Below are 25291 nucleotides of genomic sequence, written 5' to 3'. Positions count from 1 at the left end.
AGAATGTGTCTGTAAAGTTTCAGCTCAAAACACCCATCAGATTATTTATTATACCTTTAAGAATGTTAAAATTTTCTGCTCTGAACACAATGTAGCTGTTTTTGTTGCCTGTGCCTTTAATGCTAGTTCTCCCTGCCCACCATTCCCACGTGCCTGTCAGAGTGTGCCTCAATCTCCGTCACAGTGACAGACATGAGAGAAGGAGATCTCACGTAACATTTGAGAGAAATACTACAGTAAGAACTTTCCCAATGATTATTTGATGTATTTGTTGGGGAGTTGCAACAGTGAGTCACACACAATGTCATTAAAAAGTTACAATGAACGCACACAGACATACACACAGTGGACACACACACACACACATTGTGTACGTTTAACTTTGCACAGTTATTGCATGCAAATGTGACAGGATATGTGTTAATATCCACTGCTGTGTGGATATCTGTTATGTTGATGTACAAAATAAACTTGATTTAACAACCACACACTGAGATTAAAGCGTCCTCTTTTATAATTGTACTGGCATGCGGCTATGGTGATAAAAGATGGTAATATCACCTTAATTCATAACAAACATGCACAGTTTTAAAAACTAACCAGTAAAACTCATACTTGATCGAATTTATTGATGACTGATGTTCACAGAGAGCTGAAGAGATCTTTTAACAGCAGATGCTTTGCACACGTCTTGTCTTGTTAATATGATTATGTGTTATTACGGATACATGTTATTACTTTTCTGGCAATCAATACGGTGGGCGGGGAAACCACACTCCTACATCACGTTGCAGTGGGCCTCAAAATGGGAACGATTTGGATCCTATTTTAAAGCCAAGAAATTAAAAATAACAATAATAATAATTTACTCCAATATGACTGTGAAAACACTATACCTAAACACAGTTCTGTCCTAACATCTTACAAAACATGATTTTCATAATTGGTGCCCTTTAATACCAGTATTAAAAAAAAAAAAAAAAAGGATAAGTGTTCAGGCAGCCAAAAAAAATTATTGTTCAATTATGTATTTGACCATTGCGAAAGTACAGTTTGTCAGTTTACCTCACTTTTTGTGTTGTGCTTAGTGTAACGGCTTTTAAAAGTGTTAAAAATTAAAAAATGTTAAAAAACTAGTGTTTCTTCTGATTAAAATGCCATTTTAGTTTCTCCTAAAAAGCATCTACTCTGGCGCACATGATAAGAGGAAATAGAAAAAGCTTTATGTAAAGGAGGAGGAGTCACAAAGCACACCTATTACTCAACCACCACTGACCAATGGTACTTTGAAGGGGTTTACCAGTTAGGGTGGACCTTTACATTCTCTTACAAATTCACTATTAAACTGTTAAACTGTTTCAAACTCATGAAACATAAAAGTTTGGAGTTAATTCTTTGATTTCAACTATAGTATATGAGGGCCTTTAGCCAATCTGGGTTTAATTCAGTAGTATAGCCTGAATGAAAAGTGTTGATCAGGCTTTTTGCATGCCCAGGCTGCACACCAGATTGCACCCATTTAGGGACAACAAAGCGCTCTACAATATTTCAGAAACTCATTATGGCCGAGTAAGCATTAACGCAAGCTTGACGTTTGACAGACGAAAGACAGCGTGACTCTTCAGTCGAGGACATGCCCGAGTATTTCACTGACATCTGCAGTAAGAACCGAATTGTATATTCAGGAATGTCAGCCCGCGCACACTGCTTTCCCTACTACAAGGATGTTATTATGTAGCTGCTGCTCAGTCTGAAGACTGGATAAGGTCCAGCGAGAAGGAAGGAAAACAATGTCAAAGAGGGCCTTTTCCATAGGTTTACAGCATGGTGCCAATCAGAGAACTGAAGCTCTGTCAAAGAGACAGAAGCCAGAGCAGAAACAAGCATCAGAAGAGCACAACTAAAGATGGCCACATTAATCTGCCACTGCGCACATGGATGTTGCACATTACGATGCCTTCATAGGAAACATTAATCCTCTTAATCTTGAAAAAACAGTTTCTATTACCAGCACTTTGAAGTAGAACAAAATTTGTCCTTTCATTTATTATATCATTGAAATGATTGTGCAATAAAAAAATTAAGGCTGTAAGAATACACTACAAGGCATCAAAATGACTAAGTATATATATATATATATATATATATATATATATATATATATATATATATATATAAAAAGTGTAAACATATATACACACATATATATATATATATATATATACACACACACACACACACACACACACACATATATATATATATATATATATATATATATATATATAAAACTTTAATTCCCATTACAAAATTGTTTAAACTTTTTAGATATTGAAGAAAATATGATAAGCAAAAGTCATAGATGCATCGTCATAATATATATGGCTCAGCATATACAGTTTAAGTCAAAACTATTAGCCCCCTCTTTTTTTATATATTTCCCAAAAGTCTCATTTTTAGTCATTTTAATTTTGTTAAAACCATTTTAAAGGTCAAAATGATTAGCCCCTTTAAGCTATATATTTTTTCTGGTAGTCTACAGAACAAACCATCCTTATACAATAACTTGCCTAATCACCCTATCCTGGGGTGCGTTTCCTGAACAACGACACAACTTAAGGCTGAACTATCATGGTACAATGCATCGTTTGAAAAAAGAACGACGTAGTTCTTCAATATTTTTTTTGGTTAAAACATGCATTCGTTTTCTATATTAACTGAAATATTTGTAAATGGCACAAATACACAAATATTTGTTTATTTTACAAATATTATTGAGAGTGACATATCTTATTCTAAAACAAATCACTTACAAAAGCTAACATCTATTCTAATATCATATATAAATCATATGAATGAATAAATAATACTAAGGCAATTTATTATAAAATGAAATGTAATTTATTATATATTAGGATCTGAAAAAAAAACAATTTAATAATGATGATGATTATTATTATTATAATTATTATTATTATTAAGTAGGGTACCGCTTATTTATTATTTTTTATAAAAATCTACATTTACAATTTGACACTTGTAAACCACGGCAGAAAGTTCTAACCGGCAGGCCCATGTCATATACAGTACAGATACTTAATAAACAACCCACTATAAATTAAAATAATTAACATATGCTTTTTGTTTTCACAAGCTTTGGAGACGTAATATAAATTCGCTTTTAAATAATAGGTCACCTATAGCTTTCGCTTGAGGCTGTGTTCAAAATGACATCAAAGCTTTCAAAGTGCACTGCGAAGGGAGCACAATTATAAACATGAAGATCGCTAAAACTGAAATGTAAAAATAGTTTGAAAGCAAATTAGACCTAAGAAAGATGACTTTAATGTTTTTTTTAATCATTCAACGTTCAAATGTTAGAAGGTTCTAAATGAACAGGGCATAGGGGCGATAAGTGGGAATAGAACACAGGAACTACACTGCAAATACAGCTCCAGAGCTGTAGTTGCTAGCGCTCAAGTTTGCAATGCAGTTTGCGAATGTTCATTGGAGCAACGGATTTGGGTAACGGCAAATCAACAAACTATGCTTGTAATGACAGAACTTGCAACCTTAGTTGGCTAACGATGGTTTTGGGAAACGCACCCCTGCCTAATTAACCTAATTAAACTAGTTGCTGTGTAGTAGTGTCTTAAAAAATATCTAGCAAAATATTATTTAATGTCATCACGGCAGAAATAAAATACATTGGGTATTAGAAATGAGTTTTTAAAACTATTATGTTTAGAAATTAGTTAAAAAACAATCTTACCTATGTTAAACAGAAATTGGAAAATAAAATAAAGGGGGGGGGTAATAATTCTGATTTCAACTGTACAAGTAGTACACCACTCACAAATCTCTCTTTTAAATTTATATTTTAATAGGAAGCACAATATTATATTTGTGCATATACAATAGATTAGTCAGTACTGAAGCCAAATCTGGAGCTTATCTAACAAAATAACTTACGATAACTAGTACAGTACAGTACACTAGTACAACCAAATTTAAATGTTATAGAAAAATATTAAATACAATTTTAAAAAAGAGAAAAAAACAAAAGAAGCAAAAAATGTTTTAAAAAAATTGTTGAAATTTTGTTGGATGTCATTTTTTGAAATATTATTTAACATTTAATTGTATTATCTTACAATTTCTAAATACATGTTTGGTGACTAAAATATTATTTTAATAAATATATCGATGTAATAAATCTGTTTTGTTTAAATGCACCAAAATACATTGTCTATATTCACTGAGAAATGGATAAAAATATATATATATTCATTTTCAAAATGTGGTGTACTCAATTATGCTGAGCACTTTATATTTATATACGCAGGCAAGATAAGCACAATTAAGTTCATTTAAAAAAAAAACAAATAAAGTGTGAAGAGAAAGCCTCTGATGAGCTAACAACAGAAAGAATTCAGTAAGGCCTGATTCTTTGAGTTAAATGTCAATGCTGACCTCCAGTGGCACACTAAATTCACCCTCTGTTGAAAGAAGCTATTTATATAATACAAAAGTCTCTATGGATGAAACAATCTGTCATTATGAATTGGTAAGAAACAGCACAACCATACACAAAGCACTAATATACTTGTAAACATCATATAAAAAGAATGAAACAAACATAATTGCTTTTATTATAAAAATGAGACGTGCTTTTCTTAAACAAATCAAAGTATGAATGAATATATATTATACATTGGAATAAAAACGAAACCAACCCCTAAATCTTTAAATGACAATATATCTGTCAAAGAAATTGGATTAATTTGCAACAATTACTATTCTTTTGGAATACATGATGGTTATATTAACAATTAAACTAAAGTGCTAAGATTGTGACAATGGCCCTAGACTAAAACCAGTTTAATCTTGTCAAAGTAGTTCCAAAACAGATATAAATTGATCTTTTCTACAGTATTTTACCCTCAAAGCATCAGGATGGCATTAGTCTGGAGATTTAAATGTAGCCTTTGTCAGAGTGATTGGACTGCCTTTCTCCTCTAGACTTCTGAAATGGTCCAACAAAGGAGAGAGATTATGTCTAACATTTTCTTAAAGTTGACTCTTTACCTTCGTGGATTGCTCGGGTCATAACACAAATATCAAGTTTGACATTTAAGACTCAGGAAAGAAAGAACATAATAACTCACTACTCAGAAATGAGAAATTGTGGGAGCAGCGGGGGGTCTCTATTGAAGAGGTTAGACTCCACGTATAAGCATTCTGAATGCAGTCTACCTGAAAAGGTGCTGCACTGGTTTCCATGACAATAAGAAAGCAAAAACGCACACAGTGGCCAAAGCAGGATGGCGTCACTTGCCTTTTCACTGAGGTTTTCAGTAGAAAATAGCTATGAGACACCAATAACTTTAATGTTCACAATTAAAGTCTATCCATTAGGGCCAATTCACAGCGGTGACAGAACCAGAGATTTTTTGTCAGATCAGAGTGTTACCTCTGAAATAATTTGGTGTTTGTTGCTGAAATAGAATGTCTGTGTTGTCAGAACAGCGTTTCTTCAGGCTTAATGAGGATAAATTAAATTTATTTTTTTATAAAACAAAACAATGTGAAATATCAAGGGAGCACATAGAGTAACAGCAGCATTTCAAAGTAAATTTTTACCAACAAACTGATCTAACTTACTTTTAACTTAACACACAATAAAAGTACAATACACACTTATACAATTGAAGTCAGAATTATTAGCCCTCCGGAATTATTAGACCCCCTGTTAATTTCTTCACAGTTTTTAAAACAGAAAATTTTTTCAACACATTTCTAACATAATAGTTTTAATAACTAATTTCTAATAACAGCTACATATTTTTCAAGACACTAGTATTCAGGTTAAAGTAAATTCAGGTCTAAAGGCTTAACTAGATTAGTTAGGCAAGTCATTGTAAAACAAAGGTTTGTTTTGTAGACAATCTATGTCTAAATCAAAATATTGCTTAAGGGGGATTATAATTTTGACCTTAAAACGGTTTAAAATTAAATAAATAAATAAAAAACAGCCAGTATTCTGGCTGAAATAAAACGTATGTGACTTTCTCTAGAAAACAAAATATTAAAAGAAACACTGTAAAAAATCCTTGCTATTTAACTTAGCTAAGTACTTGCAAAACTGCCATGTAATGGTGTTAAACAAATCGTCACCTCAGAATTATAAGGTTCTATCTGACATTTTTGTCAAAATTGAGTTATTGACATATTCTTATTAAATGACAACTTATTTACATTATGGGATGTTTTTTTATAAGTTGTTAACATTTTAAGAAGTTTTATTTAAAAAACAAATGTTACACATACTGTTTGCTATGGAATGCAAAAACTTTGAAGCTCAATATCTCAAAATCATTCAGAACGCAGATAGAATGTTATAATTCCAAGGTGATGAAATGCATAAAAAAAACAATTGCTGAAAGTCTCTAATTACCATCAGTTGAAGGAAAGCTCCATACACCACAACTAGATGATGCCACTAACTTTTGAAGTGTGTGTGTTGCAAAATTCAAAAACGAACAGTCCCTGACACATGCAGATTATAGGGACTGCACATTATCATGGCATTATACATATTGCATCCTTCTGACGCAAGGAAATAGAAAAATCAGTAGGTGCCACATTCCTGAATCCAGTAAAGGTAGGGCGTACAGTTTTGATTTCTGTTGTGGTCAATGGAAGCACCATATTTTTCTTTTTAAACGTCAACAGCATAGTAAACGTACATTTTTCGCAAAATGTTGAGTTCTCTAAAGCCCTGTTTACACTGTCAGGTCTTGATGCCCAATTTGATTTCTTGCCTATATCTGATTTTCTTGCCTGTCCGTTTACACCAGGCATATCCAAACTCGGTTCTAGAGGGCCGGTGTCCTGCATATTTTAGTTCCTATCCAAATTAAACACACATGAACCAGCTTATCAAGCACTTTCTAGGTATACTAGAAACTTCCAGGGAGGTTTGTTGAATGAAGTTGGAGCTAAACTATGCAGGACACCGGCCCTCAAGGTCCAAGTTTGGACACCCTTTCACATCATTTTAATTGTGAACATATATGATTCATGTGATTACACTTGCTATACAATTCACAATGTCGCGCAATGCATAAAAGTAGGTTCTAGCACCTGCGGCACACCAGCCACGATGGAAGAAATTGTCTTGCTTTAAGTTGTGTGCAATATGCAACGATCACTCAACTTTAAAATGATTTTGAGGCGGAGAAAAAGGGTTGTCATGGCAGCTTGCGCCAATGGATTATATAGGGTGCCCTCCATCATTCAGAAGAATTTGTGGGAGAGAGATCTCAAGTTTGGTGGGAGCAAATTGTGGCGGCCTTTGACAAGGAGCAGTGGATCTGAAATTTTTGGACGAGCAAACAAACATTTGATTTGCTGCGTCAAAGTTTGTCCACATACCTGTCCTACAATGACACATCGTTTCGTTGGGCCATCCCTTTGGAGATGCACGTTGAGGATGCGCTCTGGTGGCTAGCAACAGGTGCGGGCTATTGTACATTTGCACATCTGTTTGCAGATGTAAGTTGGCAGATATGTCCGGCAAAAAAAACAAGAGGGGCTTCCCATTTTATATTTCCTTCAACACAGGCTGAGACTAAAATACATAAGCCCAGTAAGCCTACCAGGACGTCATGCCATGTCAAACAATAAAATGAATATCATGCCACATCTGCCTCACACTATGCTCTGCAAACCTCAGGGACAGGGTTGATCTCTGCTTTTGTTGTAAGACATCTGATTTCATGACTGTACGCAGGCAGTCTAAGCAGCTATTAATTAGTATTCAAAAATGTTACAATGTCCCCTGAGCACTAATTAGATTTTAATTCATAAGGTAACAATCAAAAACATGCAGACTATTAAATAGCTGCTCAGTTAAAACAGTATTAACGAAGTTGTCAAGTATTTGCCCAAATTTCATGTTAAGGAAAACAAAACCTGGCTTTTAAATTTACACTCCATTACACTACATCAAGGTTATATCACAATAGGTTCACAAAATGTTCTGAGCAATGTTATCACTGAATGGTTATTTATAGTAAATTAAATAGCATAATAGGACTTTTGATAAATTGTCCGTAGTGTATGAGGGTGACAGACCTAGACGACAGGATGGATGGATGGATGGATGGATGGATGGATGGATGGATGGATGGATGGATGGATGGATGGATGGATGGATGGATGGATGGATGGATGGATGGATGGATGGATGGATGGATGGATGGATGGATGGATGGATGGATGGATGGATGGATGGATGGATGGATGGATGGATGGATGGATGGATGGATGGATGGATGGATGGATGGATGGATGGATGGATGGATGGATGGATGGATGGATGGATGGATGGATGGATGGATGGATGGATGGATGGATGGATGGATGGATAGATAGATAGATAGATAGATAGATAGATAGATAGATAGATAGATAGATAGATAGATAGATAGATAGATAGATAGATAGATAGATAGATAGATAGATAGATAGATAGATAGATAGATAGATAGAGATTTTTTTTCTCTGAATGCATTATTATTAATGACTGGAGTACTGTGTGTTTTTAGTTTTTGTTTTAAGGATTGTAGAGAGAACCATGTTCAAAGACGTTGACTGTCATCATTAAACAATCCATCAATTCAGATTAAATACTGTTGTCAGATGATTGGTGGTCTATTTTTTGCTCTGACATCACAGCTGAGATATAGGATTTTAAATATTTTCACTTCTCAGAAAACATTGTATGCCTTGCTAAGACAATTAGTCAGATTTTATTGCAATAAAATGTTAACATTTACACTCTTACAGTAGTACACAACAGTTTTAAAAGATTGTACATTTTGAAGATTTTACATCGAAATTCAACTTAAAATTTCACATTAATTTTGTAGCATTAGTATTATTATGCTAATTTGAAAGACAGTTTATTGATCAACACACTTTGTGACATCACTAGAAGCATATGACTAAAATGCATGTCACGCATCATGACATGAGTCCAGTCCAGCTGACTAAAGGGATAATGGGAGAGGAGGACCAACTAAAGCCTCAAGGCCTGCAGAAGATCCCTGGAGGTTCATTATTATCCATGCTGATCACTTTCCTGTGACGTAAAGGGTCAAAACCCATCTCCTTTCACACTGCACAAACAGTCCGTATGAAAGTATTACTGTACTGCTAAAAATAGATACACCACATGCAAAGTGTGACACACCTATACCTAGATAATGAGTCACCGACTGCACTTTACCAAAGTCCTTCAAAAGCCTTAAAGAAAGTCTACTCTTTTGAAAGAGACTCATTTTATAACTCCCTAGAGAGAAAACGGTTGAGTTAAACCATTTTTGAATCTATTCAGGTGATCACTGGGTCTAGTGTGAACACTATGCTTAGCTTAGCATAGATCATTAAACTTGATAAGACCATTAACATATCATTTTTAATATAAATATGACCAAACACTTTCAATAATTTTCCATATTCAAACTTCGACTCTTTCCGTAGTCAAACTGTTTACTAAGACCAACAGAAATTACCATGGCTGCAGCAGGTGCAATGATCTTAAAAGGGAGGTCCAGAATGTAATTAAGGCTTGGTTGTGTTTATAAGATGCAAAGCAATGTATGTCCATGCTTTACTTGAAGAAAATGACATTATTTTTTCAGATATCTTACTTTGATTATATACAGTAATTCAGCTAACATAAAAACGACTGATATATTTCCTAGTCCCTCTGAAAGACCCACCCTCAAGAGGCTCTGATTGGTCATTCAACGTGTGTGTGTGTGTGTGTGTGTGTGTGTGTGTGTGTGTGTGTGTGAACTGTCTGTAGACGTGTAAAACACGAGAAGCGCATGTGTGCGGGACTAATGTTTATTTTTCTCTGATGCTCGGATTAAGTTATTTTCTGTAATAGACAGTGACACTGTTAACAGAAGAATAAAGCACAAGATGTGAGATGCGACCTGTGTGAGCTTTGATAAATTTTTCTGCTGCAACACGAGTTATGCGAGTTCTCCTTTTTTTTTACTCAAAGCATTACATGACCTCTTTAACATATATTCCGAATATGCATGTGTAAGTAATATGAATTGTTCACATATCTTTTGCGAGTTCATTATCTAAGATGTAGAATGCACGAAAAAGCTGCCTATAGAGAGACACGCATGCACTGGTGAAGAGTTTGTGTGTGTTTACAGCAGTTTAACGGATAAATGTGAGTATGTAGCAAAATTGTTAGCGGTGCCAAACAGCATTTCCTGTTTACATCATTGCTACAACATACCTTTAACACAAGACACTGTGCATGTCATAATCAAGTTTAACAAATAAAAACTCTTACAGGTTGTGGCTCAGAGTACACAGCATTGGTTGTTGGAGGTGCTCATTTGAGGAGATTTTAACTGAATCCAGCACTGAACTGGGAGATATTCTGAAAGCTGTGCGTTGTCAAAATGCTTGCTATATATTTTATAATCCTCTGGCACATAATTAAAATTAGGCTGTAAACACTTATTTCTTTGTGTTGTGTCCTTTGGAAGCCCAAATACAGAAACAGAAGAAGCTCTGTGGAAAAAGCAGCGTTTGGACTGCATTTTAGCTTTCTCTGCTGTAACATTACAGAGGAGGCCAGGATTAACTTCTACTCTTTTCAAAGGACATCCTGGAATTTTAAACGACCACAGAGAGTCAAGACCTGGGTTTAACGTTTCATCCGAAAGACGACGCTCACTAGTGGGCGACCATGTGATCGTTGCAGAGAGCTAGCTGCCGGATGCAGATTTACGCAGCAGATGTCCTTCCAGCCGCAACCCAACACTGAGAAACATCCACACACTCTTGAATTCACACACATACACTACAGCCAATTTAGCTTATTCAATTCACCTCGGTTTAACATCTCATCTGAAAGATGGCACTCACTGAGCAGTATAGAGAGTCCCCTTCACTATACTGGGACATTAGGACACACACAGACCACAGGTTGAGCGTCCCCTGCTGGCCTCACTTCCAGAAGCAACCTAGCTTTCCCATGTGGTCTCCTATCTAGGTACAGACCAGTGAGAGTTGCAGAGAGCTAGCTGTCAACCAGTTCAAGTTTTTGTTTTGCTTTAGATATTTTGAAGAATGTTGGAAACATGTTCCATTGACATCCACAGCAGCAAAAACAAATAACATGGAAGTCAATTGTTACAAGTTTTCGACATATTTTTCTTTGTGTCCAACAAAAAAAAAAGAATCAAACTGGTATAAAGCAAGTTAAGGGTGTGTATTGCAGTAGAACTGTCACTGAATTATCCCTTAAATGTTATACTGAAGAACATATTGTGGTAAAGTTGGTTTTAGATTTGCATATTTAGACTTTCACCTTAACAGCATAATTTCTGAAGATTTTTGTTTGTAAATTTTATCCAAGGATCCAATAACTCAAAAGTAAAACATTTGTTCACAGTTAGGCATGGGATGATAACCGTGTTCAAGGTGTTTGGAAAAGTCAAGATTTAATACCCGACAACATTTTCTGCAATACCGTTCCTAAGGTATGTGTACGATTTTTAATTTAAGTTTTTTTGTTTTGTTTTTAGGACATCAGTATCTTTAGCAGAAAATATATCTAAAGATGCAGTTTTAGATTGTTAAAAAATATCTTTTGGAAACAAATGAAGACAGCAGAAGTCAATAATTCATTTAGCCTGAAATGTTTATCCTTTCAAAATATTTTAAATGTTTCTCAAAATTAAATACATTCTGTTTAAAAGGGGAAAAAGTTTTTATTTTTACTCAGACGTTTAAAAAGAATATATTTATGAGCAGTAACCACAATACCGGGATATCGTGAAACTGTGATATTTTCATATAAGGTTATCAAACAGTCAGAATTTTATATCGGCCCATGCCTATTCACAGTCAGTTAAATACTGCTAATGTTGCTTTGAAGGCATGCTTGCATGCAATTTCAGACAGAATTTTCAAAAATATCATGGTGAACAATATAGGGACTGTGTCACAAGTTGTGCTCATAAGAGTACATCATTATAATTATTAGCCTTTTTAAATTCACTGTACTATTTTATTCAACGTCAAAGTTTAAATCTGCGAATACATGAAACCAACTTTATCTCAAAGTTACTTGTAACTTGACTGACCTGAGACCAGTTTACAAAATATCTTAACACGCCTAAAGGAACTTGTTTTCCCTGCTTCATGGTGAGAATGACATCAACAATCAGTCTCTATTGCATGATTCAGCACATACCGGATATCTTAGTTTTACTAGTCATTTAGAAATAAGCGAACACGTAACAGTATCGTATGAGCTACAGATCTCAGAACTGATTGAAAATAAATCTAGCAAGTGAAAGTCACCATGATTTACTCATGCTTCAAACAAACCTCTCAAAACAAAACTGTTAGCTAGCCCTGCTACATTTGTTGCTAAAGTTGCAGCGCTTCTTGGAAATGAGAACTAACTATGAAAGTAGTCACACATTTAAGAAATACACTAATACTTATTGCATACATTTGACTGTTAAAAACAATATCACAACAGTAACGTTAGCTGGTGAATAGCTTAGCAAGGAAACCGAAGCTAATTTTCACACACGACTGAATAAATATAAAATTAGAGGTAAACACTGAGTACTTAAAACCATTTAATTCTAATTAATCTAATCTGTTGTAATCTGAAAAAAGGCACATTTAAATTAGCCAATGGGAGGGGAGGGGTTGCTATATGAGAAGCTAACAAAACAAAGCGATGTTTTCTCAGACTTACAGTAATAAGCGACCACCGGGTCTCTTTTCTCGTGCTCTTGCGCTGTTCTTAAGTAATGCTGGATCGCCTTCAGCTGCGGCGGGAGCGCCATCCTGAAGAAAACTCACTGTTACAAACTTCTACGGTAAGCAAGAGCCGAAAAAACGGCTAACAACAAAGATGACTGAACTGCTTCCGCGTCGTCACGTGAGCGCGCAGCCACGCCTTTACTGACCTCCATAGGCGAGGAGTAGGAAATGGCATTACTCATATTAAGAGAAATCTATTAAAAAGTTTTGTTTGTGTGTCAGACAAAAGGAAACAATGTAAGTGTATATGTATATAGTGTATATAATAGCTTTTCATTTTCTCGCATACCGTTTTTTAACATATTGCAAAATGCAAAATAAAAAGACATTTTACAGAAAACACTGATTAAAGACATGTGTAAGTTCATAAATCAATAAAACAATAAATATTATTCATTAATTTTCCTTTAGCTTAGTCCCTTCATTCACCAACTTATCCAGCATATGTTTTACACAGCGCATGCCCTTAGCTGCAACCCAGTACTGGGAAAAAATAAATATTAGATGCATTAAAATAAGTTGCATGCAAATTTTTTTTTAAACAAGTATAAATATGACATTTTCTATTTCAATTTCTATTTACGGATTACAGAAAGGCTCCAAAATATATTTATTTATATTTTATTTTAGTCCATTTCAAATCTCCATTTCTGCAGTATTTAATATAGAAGTTTGTAACCATGTAAAACATAAGTAAATAATTTAATATGACCACTTATTATTTTATATTCAAAGTTAATAATCATTCTTTAATTTGATTCATTTATTTTATCAAACATTACATTAGATACGATTAGATTCAGATTTTTATTTTATATTCTATTAGACTTTATTTTATTGACCTTACTTGTATAATGTTTATTTGTGTGATTGATATCGTATTGTGTGGTTTCATTGTGGCGCAGTGGGTAGCATGATCACCTCACACCAAGAAAGTTGCTGGTTCAAGCCTTGGCTGGGTCAGTTGGCATTTCTGTGTGGCGTTTGTATGTTCTCCCTTGTGGGTTTTCTTTGCACTCTCAGCAATAAAGGTACATGTCACTGAGGTGGTACCTTTTCAAAAGGTACACATTTGTACTTAAAAGCTCCATATTGATACCTCAAAAGTATTTAGTAGTACCTAAAAATTTTAAGAGGAACAATTTTGCACTTTTGACGTAATAATATGTACCCTTAAGGTATTGATATTGACCTTTTAGGTACAAATTTTTACCCTTTGAAAAGGTACCAACCCCAGTGACAGCTCGCGTACCTTTATTTCTGAGAGTGTGGGTGCTCCTGTTTCCCCACAGGCCAAAGACATGCGGTGGGTGAATTGAATATACTAAATTGGCTGTAGTGTATGTGAGTGTGTGCAAGAGTGTGTGGGTGTTTCCCAGTGTTGTGTTGCGGCTGGAAGGGCATCCGCTGTATAAAACATGTGCTGGATAATTTGGCAGTTCATTCCACTTTGGTGACCACTGACTAATAAACTGACCAATCTGAAAAGAAAATGAATCAATGAAAAGATTTTTGAACTCAGTGTTGCGGTGTGAAGCTGTTGGTAATGTTTGTGGAGTTGTTTAATGATCCTCTGCTAAGATTTTAAGAGATTGAAGGTGTTTTTTTTTCTTTTAATGATGTGAATGAGGTTGCTGTAGTTTTGTGTTTCTCTTCAGTAATTCTGCTTGTTAATAGCAGGTGTTCATCATTAATGCTTAATCAAGACTTACACTGTAAAACCCAAATAGTTAAGGTAACTCAAACCATTTGAAGAAACCGATTGCAACAAACCATTTAAGTTAAAAAAACGAATTCTAATGAGTACTGTGAACTTAATCCTTTTGAGTACACAAAGCAATTTGAGCACAGTAAAACCCAATAAATGACATGAACTCAAATCAGCTGAGTACTGTAAAACCTAATAAGGCAACAGAAACCTTTTGAGGAAACTGATTGCAACAAACCATTTGAGTTAAAAAAAAACTAATCTATATAATGTGAACTTACTCCATTTAAGTTGAAGTAATGAGGTATTTAACTAACTCAGTACCTTTAACACTGAGTTCAAAAACTCTTTCAAATAAGTAGAATTAACTTTCAGTCAATTTTAAGTTAACCACACTCATTTCATTTCATAAAGTTAACTGTTGGGTTTTACAGTGTACTTAATCACTTAAATATCTTATTCAACTTAAATAGAGTAAGTTCACTGTACTCATATAGATTCGTTTTTGAACTTAAATGGTTTGTAGCAATTAGATTCCTCAAACGATTTGAGTTGCCTTAACTTATAGGGTTTTACAGTGCTTAAGTGATTTAAGTTCTCTTCATTTATTGGGTTTTACTGTGCTCAGATTTCTTCATTTACTTAAATGGATTAAGTTCACAGTACTCATTAGGATTAGTTTTTGAACTTAAATGGTTTGATGGAATCAGTTTCCACAAATGGTTTGAGTTACCTTAACTTTTTGGGTTTTACAGTGTAGAAAACAACAACTGAACTAAATCAATTTAAAATGTTTTCTTAAGAGAACAAAACTTTACAAACACTATGGAGACACACTGTATCACACAGCAATGGATACACAAGCAGATCTGTTTATTCTGACCAGGAGTTACTTAACACTAAATATCTCCATAAACTTGATCATACGTGACGGCAGTCATAATATATGTACCAATGACCTATAGATTTTCATGCATAACCATATCATAAATCCCACAGACACTGATCAGAAACCAATAGAAATGATCAAATCAAAACATAAAAGCTATTACTCAAACAGCTGTGGTGTTGAAATAGTGGGAAGGCAACTGTGGAAAGATTTACAGGCCAGATCTGCTGTCAGATCCCCTCAGATGATTGTATATAACATAAAGTGTAGATTTGTCATGTATTAAACAGTTACCCAGCTGACACAAGAGTTCACAGTATGCCATTTTGTACCTGAGATGAAACACTTAGCTGAGAATAATAACAAAAGTTGGATGGATGCCTGATAAAAACATACAGATACAAATACTACAAGCAAACAATATCATACTGAAAACTATATGGAAATCAGCAGCATGATGTATGTATTGTCTGTGCATGATTGTGGCAAAAGTTGCGCAATGCTATGAACCAATCAACAATCTTTTCAGAAAATTATGTTTTGTTTTATGGCCAATCCTTGTTGATTTTGAAAATAAACTCTATTTATCAAAATAGTTCTTGCTATTTGTGTGGTAAAAATATGAATAAGAAAATAATAATTACTTGCTAAATGTTTTGTTTAAATTAGCTTAATTGGCCAATAAATGAAGCAAACAAAAAAAAATAAGATGTTAAAAAGATTAATTCCTTGTCAATAATTAAATTTCTTTAGTTAAAATCATTCAGAAAATATATAATAATTTGTCTGTTTTGTTTTTTTAAAAGCATATCTTTCTGTATCCACCACCAGAAAATGCAGAGGTATGTAGGTTTATGTCCAGTTTGTCATTCGGTGATCCAGAAGACACAAAACAAATACTGTTAGGGCAGCATCACACAAACACTAAGTCATTGGCTGGTTTAAATAGCCAAGTCTTCGGAACAGTATCTCAAAAATCTCAGCAATACAGAGCAGTATGGTGATGATGGTGAAGGTGTACATTGCACTGAGGAAGATGGTCTTCTCAAAGTGTTCAGGAACCATGCACTTTGAGACGTTGAGGATCTTTCCAAGGCCGGTGACATCGCACATGAAAATAGGATCAACCAGGAAACCAAAAAGGTGGCTCTGTAGCCAAAACGCTAAGACTTCTAGAATTATTCTTAACAGGACAGAGATGATGTAAAAGACTGTGGACATCGGCCGATGAAGGATCTCCTCCTGGTCTATATTCTTACAGGCAGCATAAAGATGAAACACTGCTCCAGGTACCAAGACAGTGACTAGCTGTAACGCCCAGAAAACCTGCAAGAAAATACAATTAACGTTACTTAGCAGTTTTAAAATTTGTTTGTTTTTTAATTAAGTTTGCCATTTTGCCAACTGATACTTTTATTTAAGTTTCCACCAAAAACATTACAAGAGATTATCACAACACATCTTCAAGCCTCATTCACACTACGATTGACTCGCAGCGGAAAATCGACAAGTGACCGTTCTTTTTATCAGAGAGTGAGAGACTTCCGGCGACCTCCATCTACACAAGCCAATGCGACCGTTGGCGACCAGGTGGGCGTGTTAAGCGACATGACAAAGTTGAGAATCCTTTAACTTTATGCAAATGAAGAGCTGCTTTCTTGAGTGAAAGCCAATAAAAGCACCAGTAGAGCTCACTTGATCTTCTCTCAGCTCGCTCAGAGACCAGTTGTGTTCTATGTGCCGTAGACCTACACAGACCTGCGTTTGCAGTAAGTCGCCACCCAGAGCGACAGGCAGCTACAAAGTCGCTACTAGTGTGAATGAGGCATCACAGTTAGCTTGTCTGAGACATAGCATTCTTAATTTTGGGCTTTTAAATTTTTTTCTTCAAAATAGCGTACAGTAGAAAAAAGTAACAAATTATCTCAGTTAAAAGGCAGACAACAAAACCGTTTTAAAAAAATAACAGAAATAAATTTTTTTGTGTGCATTCACAACAACAATATAAACTATAAATACATCTAAATTACATTACACAACAATGCACAATGAAGCTCTGTGTATTGTAAGCGTGTGGGGCATTTTTATTGTGACGTTGATACAGATCCTCTGTTATAGTTATTGGTGTAAGGGGATATTTATTTAAATTCAGATTTTTTCTTGACCATGATCTTTGGTGTACTAGCCTTTAGTGTGGACACTACTATAGTTGCCGGTTTTAGGCTGAATTTACATTGCAGATCTTGATGGTCAAGTTTTATTGAGATATTTTGTTGGTGATTTAATGTGTTGGATCAACTGGGTAGCTTTGGATAAACAAAAGAAAAATAAGACCTAAAATGATTTAAGACCTACAAGATAATATTTCAGGGAATTTAAGACTGTTTAAGGCTTAAAATTTTGTTTTTCAAATTTTGAAAGACTTTTTCAGACCCCGCGGACACCCTGTATAAGGTGTTTCCGTCTAAAACTACACATCATATTCAAATTATGTTTAGTATTTTAAATTTGTTTACAGTGTGAATAATATGCAAGCCATGTCTAAATATATAATTTCAGTTCAATCCAGATTAAAAGAACCAAGAGAACCAAACTACAAGTGTGACAACTGTCGCATCACCAGCACTTAATGAATTAGAAACAAAAGCAGTTATAGTTTTTTCAAAAAAACGTCTTTCATTCTAAATTTTTCATAATTCCACATTTAAAAACACTTTGAGCTGCATATAAATCTATTGATTGTATTATAAAAGCAGATTATTAAATCCAAATTCTGTAATGCACTTTTACCTGAGGTGTTATAGGCCTGAACTGGTTGTAACAGTAAAGGTTTAATTCCCTCTTGTCCGGATCACAGCTGAAGTGCAGGGCCTCATTGCCGTAGACAGCAAATCCAAGGACTCCAAGAAAAAAGGTACGCACAGAGCCAAAAAACAGCGTGTGGAACTGGCCTATCACTGTCGGAGGCCTGAGCTGAAATATGCAACAAAGAGATCTTAACATGCGAAAAACCAGACATGATGCATCTACTGAATACAGATAAGGTCAACTGCATACTTACGCATCCTTCATAAAAGTTTTTGATGTAATTTAATGACATAATTTGGCTTCATAACTTGGGATCATCGTATAATTGCTTGTCACCATTATTCACAGGCTTCTGGCCTCTGACAGAGGCAAAAAGCAGTTCTGAACCTCCAAATGACCTTTCGCTTTAGAAACCCCTTGTCAGTGCATTCTCTTTTATCCACACCAATTTACTCACTCAGTGCAAAAAACAAAAAAAGCAACAAAACAAAGGCCACGGGACATGTGGTCAGCCCATAGGCTAATCCCTGTTCAACTCAGTCAGCGAAAAAAACAACTCTTGCATCTCACAATAGAGCAAAGCAAACATGACAATTACAACAAAATGCACTTGTATAACTAGGGCAATTAATCAAATAATTGAAACAATTAACATGATAACAAATTCATTCCTAATTAATTTCATAATTGTCCATAATTCATAATTTAGAGAGCCAGGTGAAGTTAAGACAGCAAAAAGTGTTCTTTAATGAACCAATGAAAGCTGGTTGGGTGATTTTAATTACACCAGACAACCATAACTTCTATTAATGTATACAGCTGTACAGGAAAATATGTATTTATTGCATATATATATATAAATATTCCATAGGATATGTCAGATAGAGTTACACCCAATAAGCCCCCCCTAAAGGTTTCTTCTTTCCTGAAGTGTTTTCTCTCCAAAACTACAGCACAGCTAAAGTTCACACGGCAATAAAAATTTCACAAACGATAAATGGTCCATTAAAAGTCCACACACCAACCGTAATCCAGGCGGAGTGTTGTTCATCCCCCTTCCTAATCAGAACCGAGGTCCTGCTCTCATGTCACTGCGTCCCGAGGGAAAGACAGACCTGCTGGAAAAGCAGCATGTTGGGGGCGCCTTTCTGACGGCAAGCTTTTTCGACTCATAAACCAAAGGGCAAACAGACAGGCAAGACATCAAAGAAACGTTGCAAAGAATAGATCATTATGGCCACAGTGATGCTAATTACCGAAATAAGAGTGCTGGGTCTCTCGGTCATACGGTCATTGCGCACGTGGTGCACACGCAAGCATAGCTGTCAGTCAAAGTGATGCTTCATGTATGACCACGCTTGATTGTTTTGTTTGCTCGCTGGCATGAAGGACTCCGTTACACGAATTTTAATAGTAGTATGATGCCGTCCGACTATCGATAGAAAAAAAGAAGTGTCTTCTCCACTGACTTCTACAGTAATATCGCACAATATTGTTTTAGTAAACATTCATTCATTTTCTTGTCGGCTTAGTCCCTTTATTAATCCGGGGTCGCCACAGCGGAATGAACCGCCAACTTATCCAGCAAGTTTTTACGCAGCGGATGTCCTTTCAGCCGCAACCCATTTCTGGGAAATGTTTTTAGTAAACAACTTTTCTTAATTTATTTTATTATGTATTGTATTCATCAAATGATAAAGCTGAATCTTCAGCATCCTTACAGTCTTCTGTGTCACATGATCCTTCAGAAAAAAATACATTGTTTGATAAATTGTTGCTCAGGAAACATTTCTGATTATTTTCAAGGTTCAACTTTTAAAGCTAATGCATTTTACACAGTGAGAGTATAAAATATTGCATATGTAGGCAATTTGAAATGTATAAGAAGAAAACAAACGGTTTCAACTTTTCATAATAATGAGATCCATTATGTATTAACATTTACATGTTCACATAGATAATAGCCTCACATGTAGCACAGACAAAGAATTGTTATATGGTGTTTCCATCACAAAATACACATCAAAACAAGTCTAAAAAAGCTTTTTATTCATCAAGGGTGCATAAAGCTAATCAAGTGACATTTAATACATTTTGCATAATGACAGTGCTGGGCAGTATTTATGAGTCATGTATTTCAAATACGTATTTAAGACAAAACAGTATTTTGCGGGGCCGCTGATTCGAGCCTCAGCTGGGTCAGTTGGCATTTCTGTGTGGAGTTTGCATGTTCTCCCTGCGTTTGTGTGGGTTTCCTCTGGGTGCTCCAGTTTCCCCTACAGTTCAAAGACATGTGGTACAGGTGAATTGGGAAGGCTAAATTGTCCGTAGTGTATGTGTGTGTGAATGAATGTGTATGTGTTTCCCAGTGATGGGTTGCGGTTAGAAGGGCATCGGCTGCGTAAAACATATGCTGGATAAGTTGTCAGTTAATTCCGCTGTGGCGACAGTAGATTGGTAGGGGGACTAAGCCGAAAAGAGAATTAATGAATAGTATTTTGTATTTGATGGGGTTTATGAAAATGGGTTAATATTTTGTGTCAAAATACTTTAGTGTCTTGCAATTTTGGATTTTTAAAATACTGTAAAATACTTTGTAAAAAATCTCCATCAAGACATCATAGGCATGCACTATCTGATTGTTGCTCTGGATGTTATAGACTTCCATTTAAAGAAGAATTGAACAAATATTAGGAGAAAGAGTATACTCATATAATAGTAGTTTTGGATGGATTGCTGAATGCCAAATGTTTGTCGTTTAAACAAACAACATAAAAATAAGTCCAGTGGCAATTCTTACAATAGTTCCCTCGCTGTTTCAAATGCCAGTAGTTGATCAGAGGAAGGGATTGATCATATAGGTTTAATTGATGGAGGTTTTTAGAAAGAAATGTCATGCTCCTTTGTAAAGTAGTTTTGTAGCATTTTTAAAATACAAAATACTGTATTTTGTTTTGATACACATTGTGACTGCTATATTTTGTGGTTTATTTTGATACAGTATTTAATCTACACTTACACTTAAATATATTTTTGCCCAACCCTGAGTAAAAAAAATAAATAAATAAATAAATAAATAAATAAATATATATATATATATATATATATATTTTATTATTATTTTTTTTTTCAAAAAATGTGTCAGTAAATAAGTTAGCTTTCTCTCACATTTCTCTCACATTAATCTTAAGGAGTATTTCTATTTTCATATGTTTTTAGTTTTGAATAAAAAGCCATTTTCTTCATGTTGAAATGGTGAAGAAAATTATATGAAAAGCCTGGATCCTTGAAAAAAGAAAGAAAGAGCGGATGGAATAAAGATATTTTGGTCATGACAGCCATTCACTGCTGGTTTTACTGCAGATAATGGTGAAGGATATCTGCTAGAGGCTAAACTCGTAGAAACATAGTTCAGTGACATTCTACTATAATTAGATTCTTTTTGTCTCTGAATTATTAACATGGTTGCTTCAAGAGCGTCATGAATACCAGCAGATGTCACTAAATCAGCATATGACATTACCACATGCAGTTGTGTCAGTGGCTTATTAGCTAGCAATTTTGTCTATTACCATGGGCCACATTTGCACCAGACAACATCTGTGTTGTGGTAAACACACCCAATTAGAACAGAAAACAGAAATGATATTGTTCCCAATCCCGGATGTGAGTCAAAGTAGCACGTCAAAACTAATGTGATGGCTGTCAGGTATGCAAGGCTTTGTTGATTACCCATTGGATTATCTTAATCAGAGCAAAACCAGTAAAAGTTGTCAAAACACCCCATCTTTTCTAAATAAGTTGAATTCAGTGTTTTAAAATGAGGCTCCTGAGAGTTAAAAATTTGGTATTCAGCATTAAGGCGCAAGGACAAGCTGTGCAGACCAAAAGCAAGGAACAAGACAGGCTCGTGATAAATTGGTTCTGTGACCAAGGCCAAAAGAAAATCCGATTTCAAGATCTGTCTTGACAAGGAACCTTTGTCATCAGCACTTAATGCATGAATGTCTCTTTGCGATGCCTGTTTATTTTACCCCTATATGGATGAAAAGGCAAAGGTAATAAATGGTTAGAATGATAATAATAATAAGGCACTGCTGTTTACAATCTCCTGTGACACACAGAAGCAAGTCTTCTTGTGTTTTGCACAATTTTTTTTTTTTTTTGCAAGTGACTGGAGCTTTTTTCCCCTACATGTTTTCTTAGCTGTCCAGACCCAGTTGGTTTTCTTATTACGTATTTATTGCAGCTCTTTCGCCAGTAAATCCCCTTGCGAGTCATAGAAAGAGCATGAAAGCGCTGAACTCTGATAAGGGAGAGCGTGGGGACAAAAGCTGCACCTGACGAGTCCAAAATACACACAATCCCAGTTCACGCTATACTGATGCGTGGCTGTAGCTCATGGATGACATCATTCTATCCGATATGGAGCTTCAGAGGTTTAATTTTACACATACACTTTCAAAACAGGACCTAAATGTTGTTGAAAATATTTTAGAGACAAAATCTGCATGCATGTTTTGTGAATTAGAGGAGGAATCGATGAAACAACTGTACTTTGAATGCGCATATACCCAAGTGTTTTAGTTTAATGTTGAATATCTTATATTTAAACTTGCAAAATTAAAAATTCTGTTTTCTTGTAACAATATTTTTTGACATAAAATAATAATAAAACTTTGGAGCAAAATGCTAGGCTTCTAGGCTTTGGTTGAGCGACTTAAGAACATTTACCGAATTGTTGTGTAGCCACTCCATTGATATTTTGGCGTTGGTCATCGTCCTGCTGGAAGATGAACCATCGCTCCAGTCTGAGGTCAATAGCACTCTGACGAAGGTGTTTATTCAGGATGTCTCTGTACATGTCTGCATTCATCTTTCTCTCTATCCTGACTAGTCTTTCAGTTCCTGCTGCTGAAAAACATCCCCACAGCATGATGCTGCCGCCGCCATGCTTCACTGTAGGGATGGTATTAGCCTGCTGATGAGTGGTGCCTGGTTTTCTCCAAATGTAACGTCTGGCATTAACTCCAAAGAGTTCAATTTTAGTCTCATCAGACCAAAGAATTTTGTTTCTTATGGTCTGAGGGTCCTTCAGATGCCTTTTGGCAAATTCCACGTGCGGAGTATCTTGAGTCAGCTACTTCACCATACAGACCTGTTTTGTGGATTACGGTACAGAAGGTTGTCCTTCTGAAAGGTTCTCCTCTCTCTATAGAAGAAAAAGTGAAGTGCTAAGAATACTTTAGGGATGCACTATATATGGAAAGTACCATGTAGACAAACAAAAATGGTCCAATGATAAACCAAACATTTATTTGTTTAAAATTAATCTTATATTGAAACACTAAAAGACATTAAAAATTTAAAAATCTATAAGGAGGTAAGCAATTTTGGAATAATTTTCTTATGCAAATTTATATATCCCCTGAAATTCTATTTAATTAATACATTTTTTTATTCTCTATTGATTTGATCGTTTGATGTAAAAAAAAAAAAAAAAACAATTGTAAGCACTGTATTCCTTAATTTTTTGTATGTTATTGTTCTTGTCATGCAATAGAAAACAGGATGTGAATGCAGAATGTAGTGTGGATGGTGGGGAAGTACAAAACATTTTGACACACTAAAAAAAAATATTTATTGGATTTACAATTTTTTTTAAGGTAAGTGATTGAAATCAATTTAAATGATCTGAATTTAAACAAACTTTTTAAATGCAGTATTGTTCAGTTTATTTTGTTTGTTTACAGTTTTTCTTAGTCACTTTGGTGCAATCTCACAACACTATTTACATTTGCACAACAGTTACAATTAGTCATTTGTGCACATTATAGTAGCAGTTTCTCATTCCTTCCAACAAATTACAAATGCTTTTTATACATGCATCAATTGCTTTCATTCAACTCTCTGCTGTTTGAACAGACAGACAGACAGACAGACAGACATACAGTAGACAGACAGACAGACAGACAGACAGACAGACAGACAGACATATACAGTAGATAGATAGACAGACAGACAGACAGACAGATATATACAGTAGACAGACAGACAGACAGACAGACAGACAGACAGACAGACAGACAGACAGCCAGCCAGATAGATAGATAGATAGATAGATAGATAGATAGATAGATAGATAGATAGATAGATAGATAGATAGATAGATAGATAGATAGACAGTGCAAAACTCAGTAACGCTGCACACACTTAAGAGTTGATTCCTATGGCAAGCCAGTTTAACATTTATTCAATAATTCCATTCCATTACAATAATTTACACACTCTCAAGCAAAATCTAATTAATTCCTGTAAAATCAATACAACTTTTAAAAGTACAATTTCCATGATTATAAACCATAGTAAATTACCAGCTTACTTGTGAGTTTGCACTCATGTAGGGTAGACTGAGACATTGTTTAGTCATTACAAGAAAAAAAAAAACAAAAAAAAAAAAAACTAGATGCTGAATTTAAGCAATGTGATATTTCATTTGATTGTGTTCTAAAATATTACAAATTGATAATAGCAAGTAGTTTATATGTTCCACAATTCACTCATAAACATAGGGTGGATTTTTGTCTTAACTGCAACCATATAGAGTACAATTAAAACCGTGGAACAGACTAGAATAAAATGAACTCAAATTGTGTTACAGTTAATTGTGATGACCTAGTGACAAGCAATTAATAAATACTAGTAAGATAATTTTCTTAAAAAAACCAAAATTGGAGCATTTTTTATAAGAACATACTATTTTAGCATTTCTGCATTTCACAGTTCCCCTTTTACACCTTACTGTTACTTTGTGAATCTTATTAACAGGGGCGGATTTAGTGATTTTGGGGCCGTTAGCAATTCCAGCCAAAGGGCCCAAGTCCTGAAATGCACCCTTTCAACTTTTATTTAATTTTTATTTATGTAGCTGTTTTTAATATATCACTTATTCTTTTCAACATTTTAAATTAATGCAATCTCTACATTTTAAATGATTA

At 34.8% G+C, this 25291-nt stretch overlaps 2 protein-coding genes across 25 annotated transcripts in view; both read right to left on the bottom strand.

Annotated features, from left to right (window-relative positions):
* vta1 (vesicle (multivesicular body) trafficking 1) overlaps nucleotides 1-12998 on the bottom strand; it is a 76117-nt gene extending 63119 nt beyond the window's left edge. For 2 of the 3 annotated variants that reach the window (XR_012395449.1, XM_005160655.4), the window contains exon 1: nucleotides 12821-12998. Coding sequence is in view for 2 of the 3 variants with exons in the window: in XM_005160655.4 (XP_005160712.1) it covers nucleotides 12821-12911 (91 nt within the window). In the remaining variant the exon portion in view is untranslated. 3 annotated transcript variants of the gene reach the window in all.
* Nucleotides 12999-15448: 2450 nt separating this feature from the next.
* gje1a (gap junction protein epsilon 1a) overlaps nucleotides 15449-25291 on the bottom strand; it is a 374500-nt gene continuing 364657 nt past the window's right edge. For 10 of the 22 annotated variants that reach the window (XM_073932434.1, XM_073932436.1, XM_073932438.1 and 7 more), the window contains 3 exons: nucleotides 19315-19411; nucleotides 18276-18458; nucleotides 15449-16811 (listed from right to left, as the gene is read on the bottom strand). In XM_073932434.1, the coding sequence (XP_073788535.1) occupies nucleotides 16410-16811; nucleotides 18276-18458; nucleotides 19315-19344 (615 nt within the window). In that variant the 5' untranslated portion in view covers nucleotides 19345-19411 and the 3' untranslated portion in view covers nucleotides 15449-16409. 22 annotated transcript variants of the gene reach the window in all.

This window comes from Danio rerio, chromosome 20 (assembly GCF_049306965.1).
Source record: "Danio rerio strain Tuebingen ecotype United States chromosome 20, GRCz12tu, whole genome shotgun sequence".
NCBI classification, from domain to species: domain Eukaryota; kingdom Metazoa; phylum Chordata; class Actinopteri; order Cypriniformes; family Danionidae; genus Danio; species Danio rerio.
The sequence above is the reverse complement of the archived record's forward strand: the minus strand, read 5'-3'. Positions and strand labels throughout refer to the sequence as shown.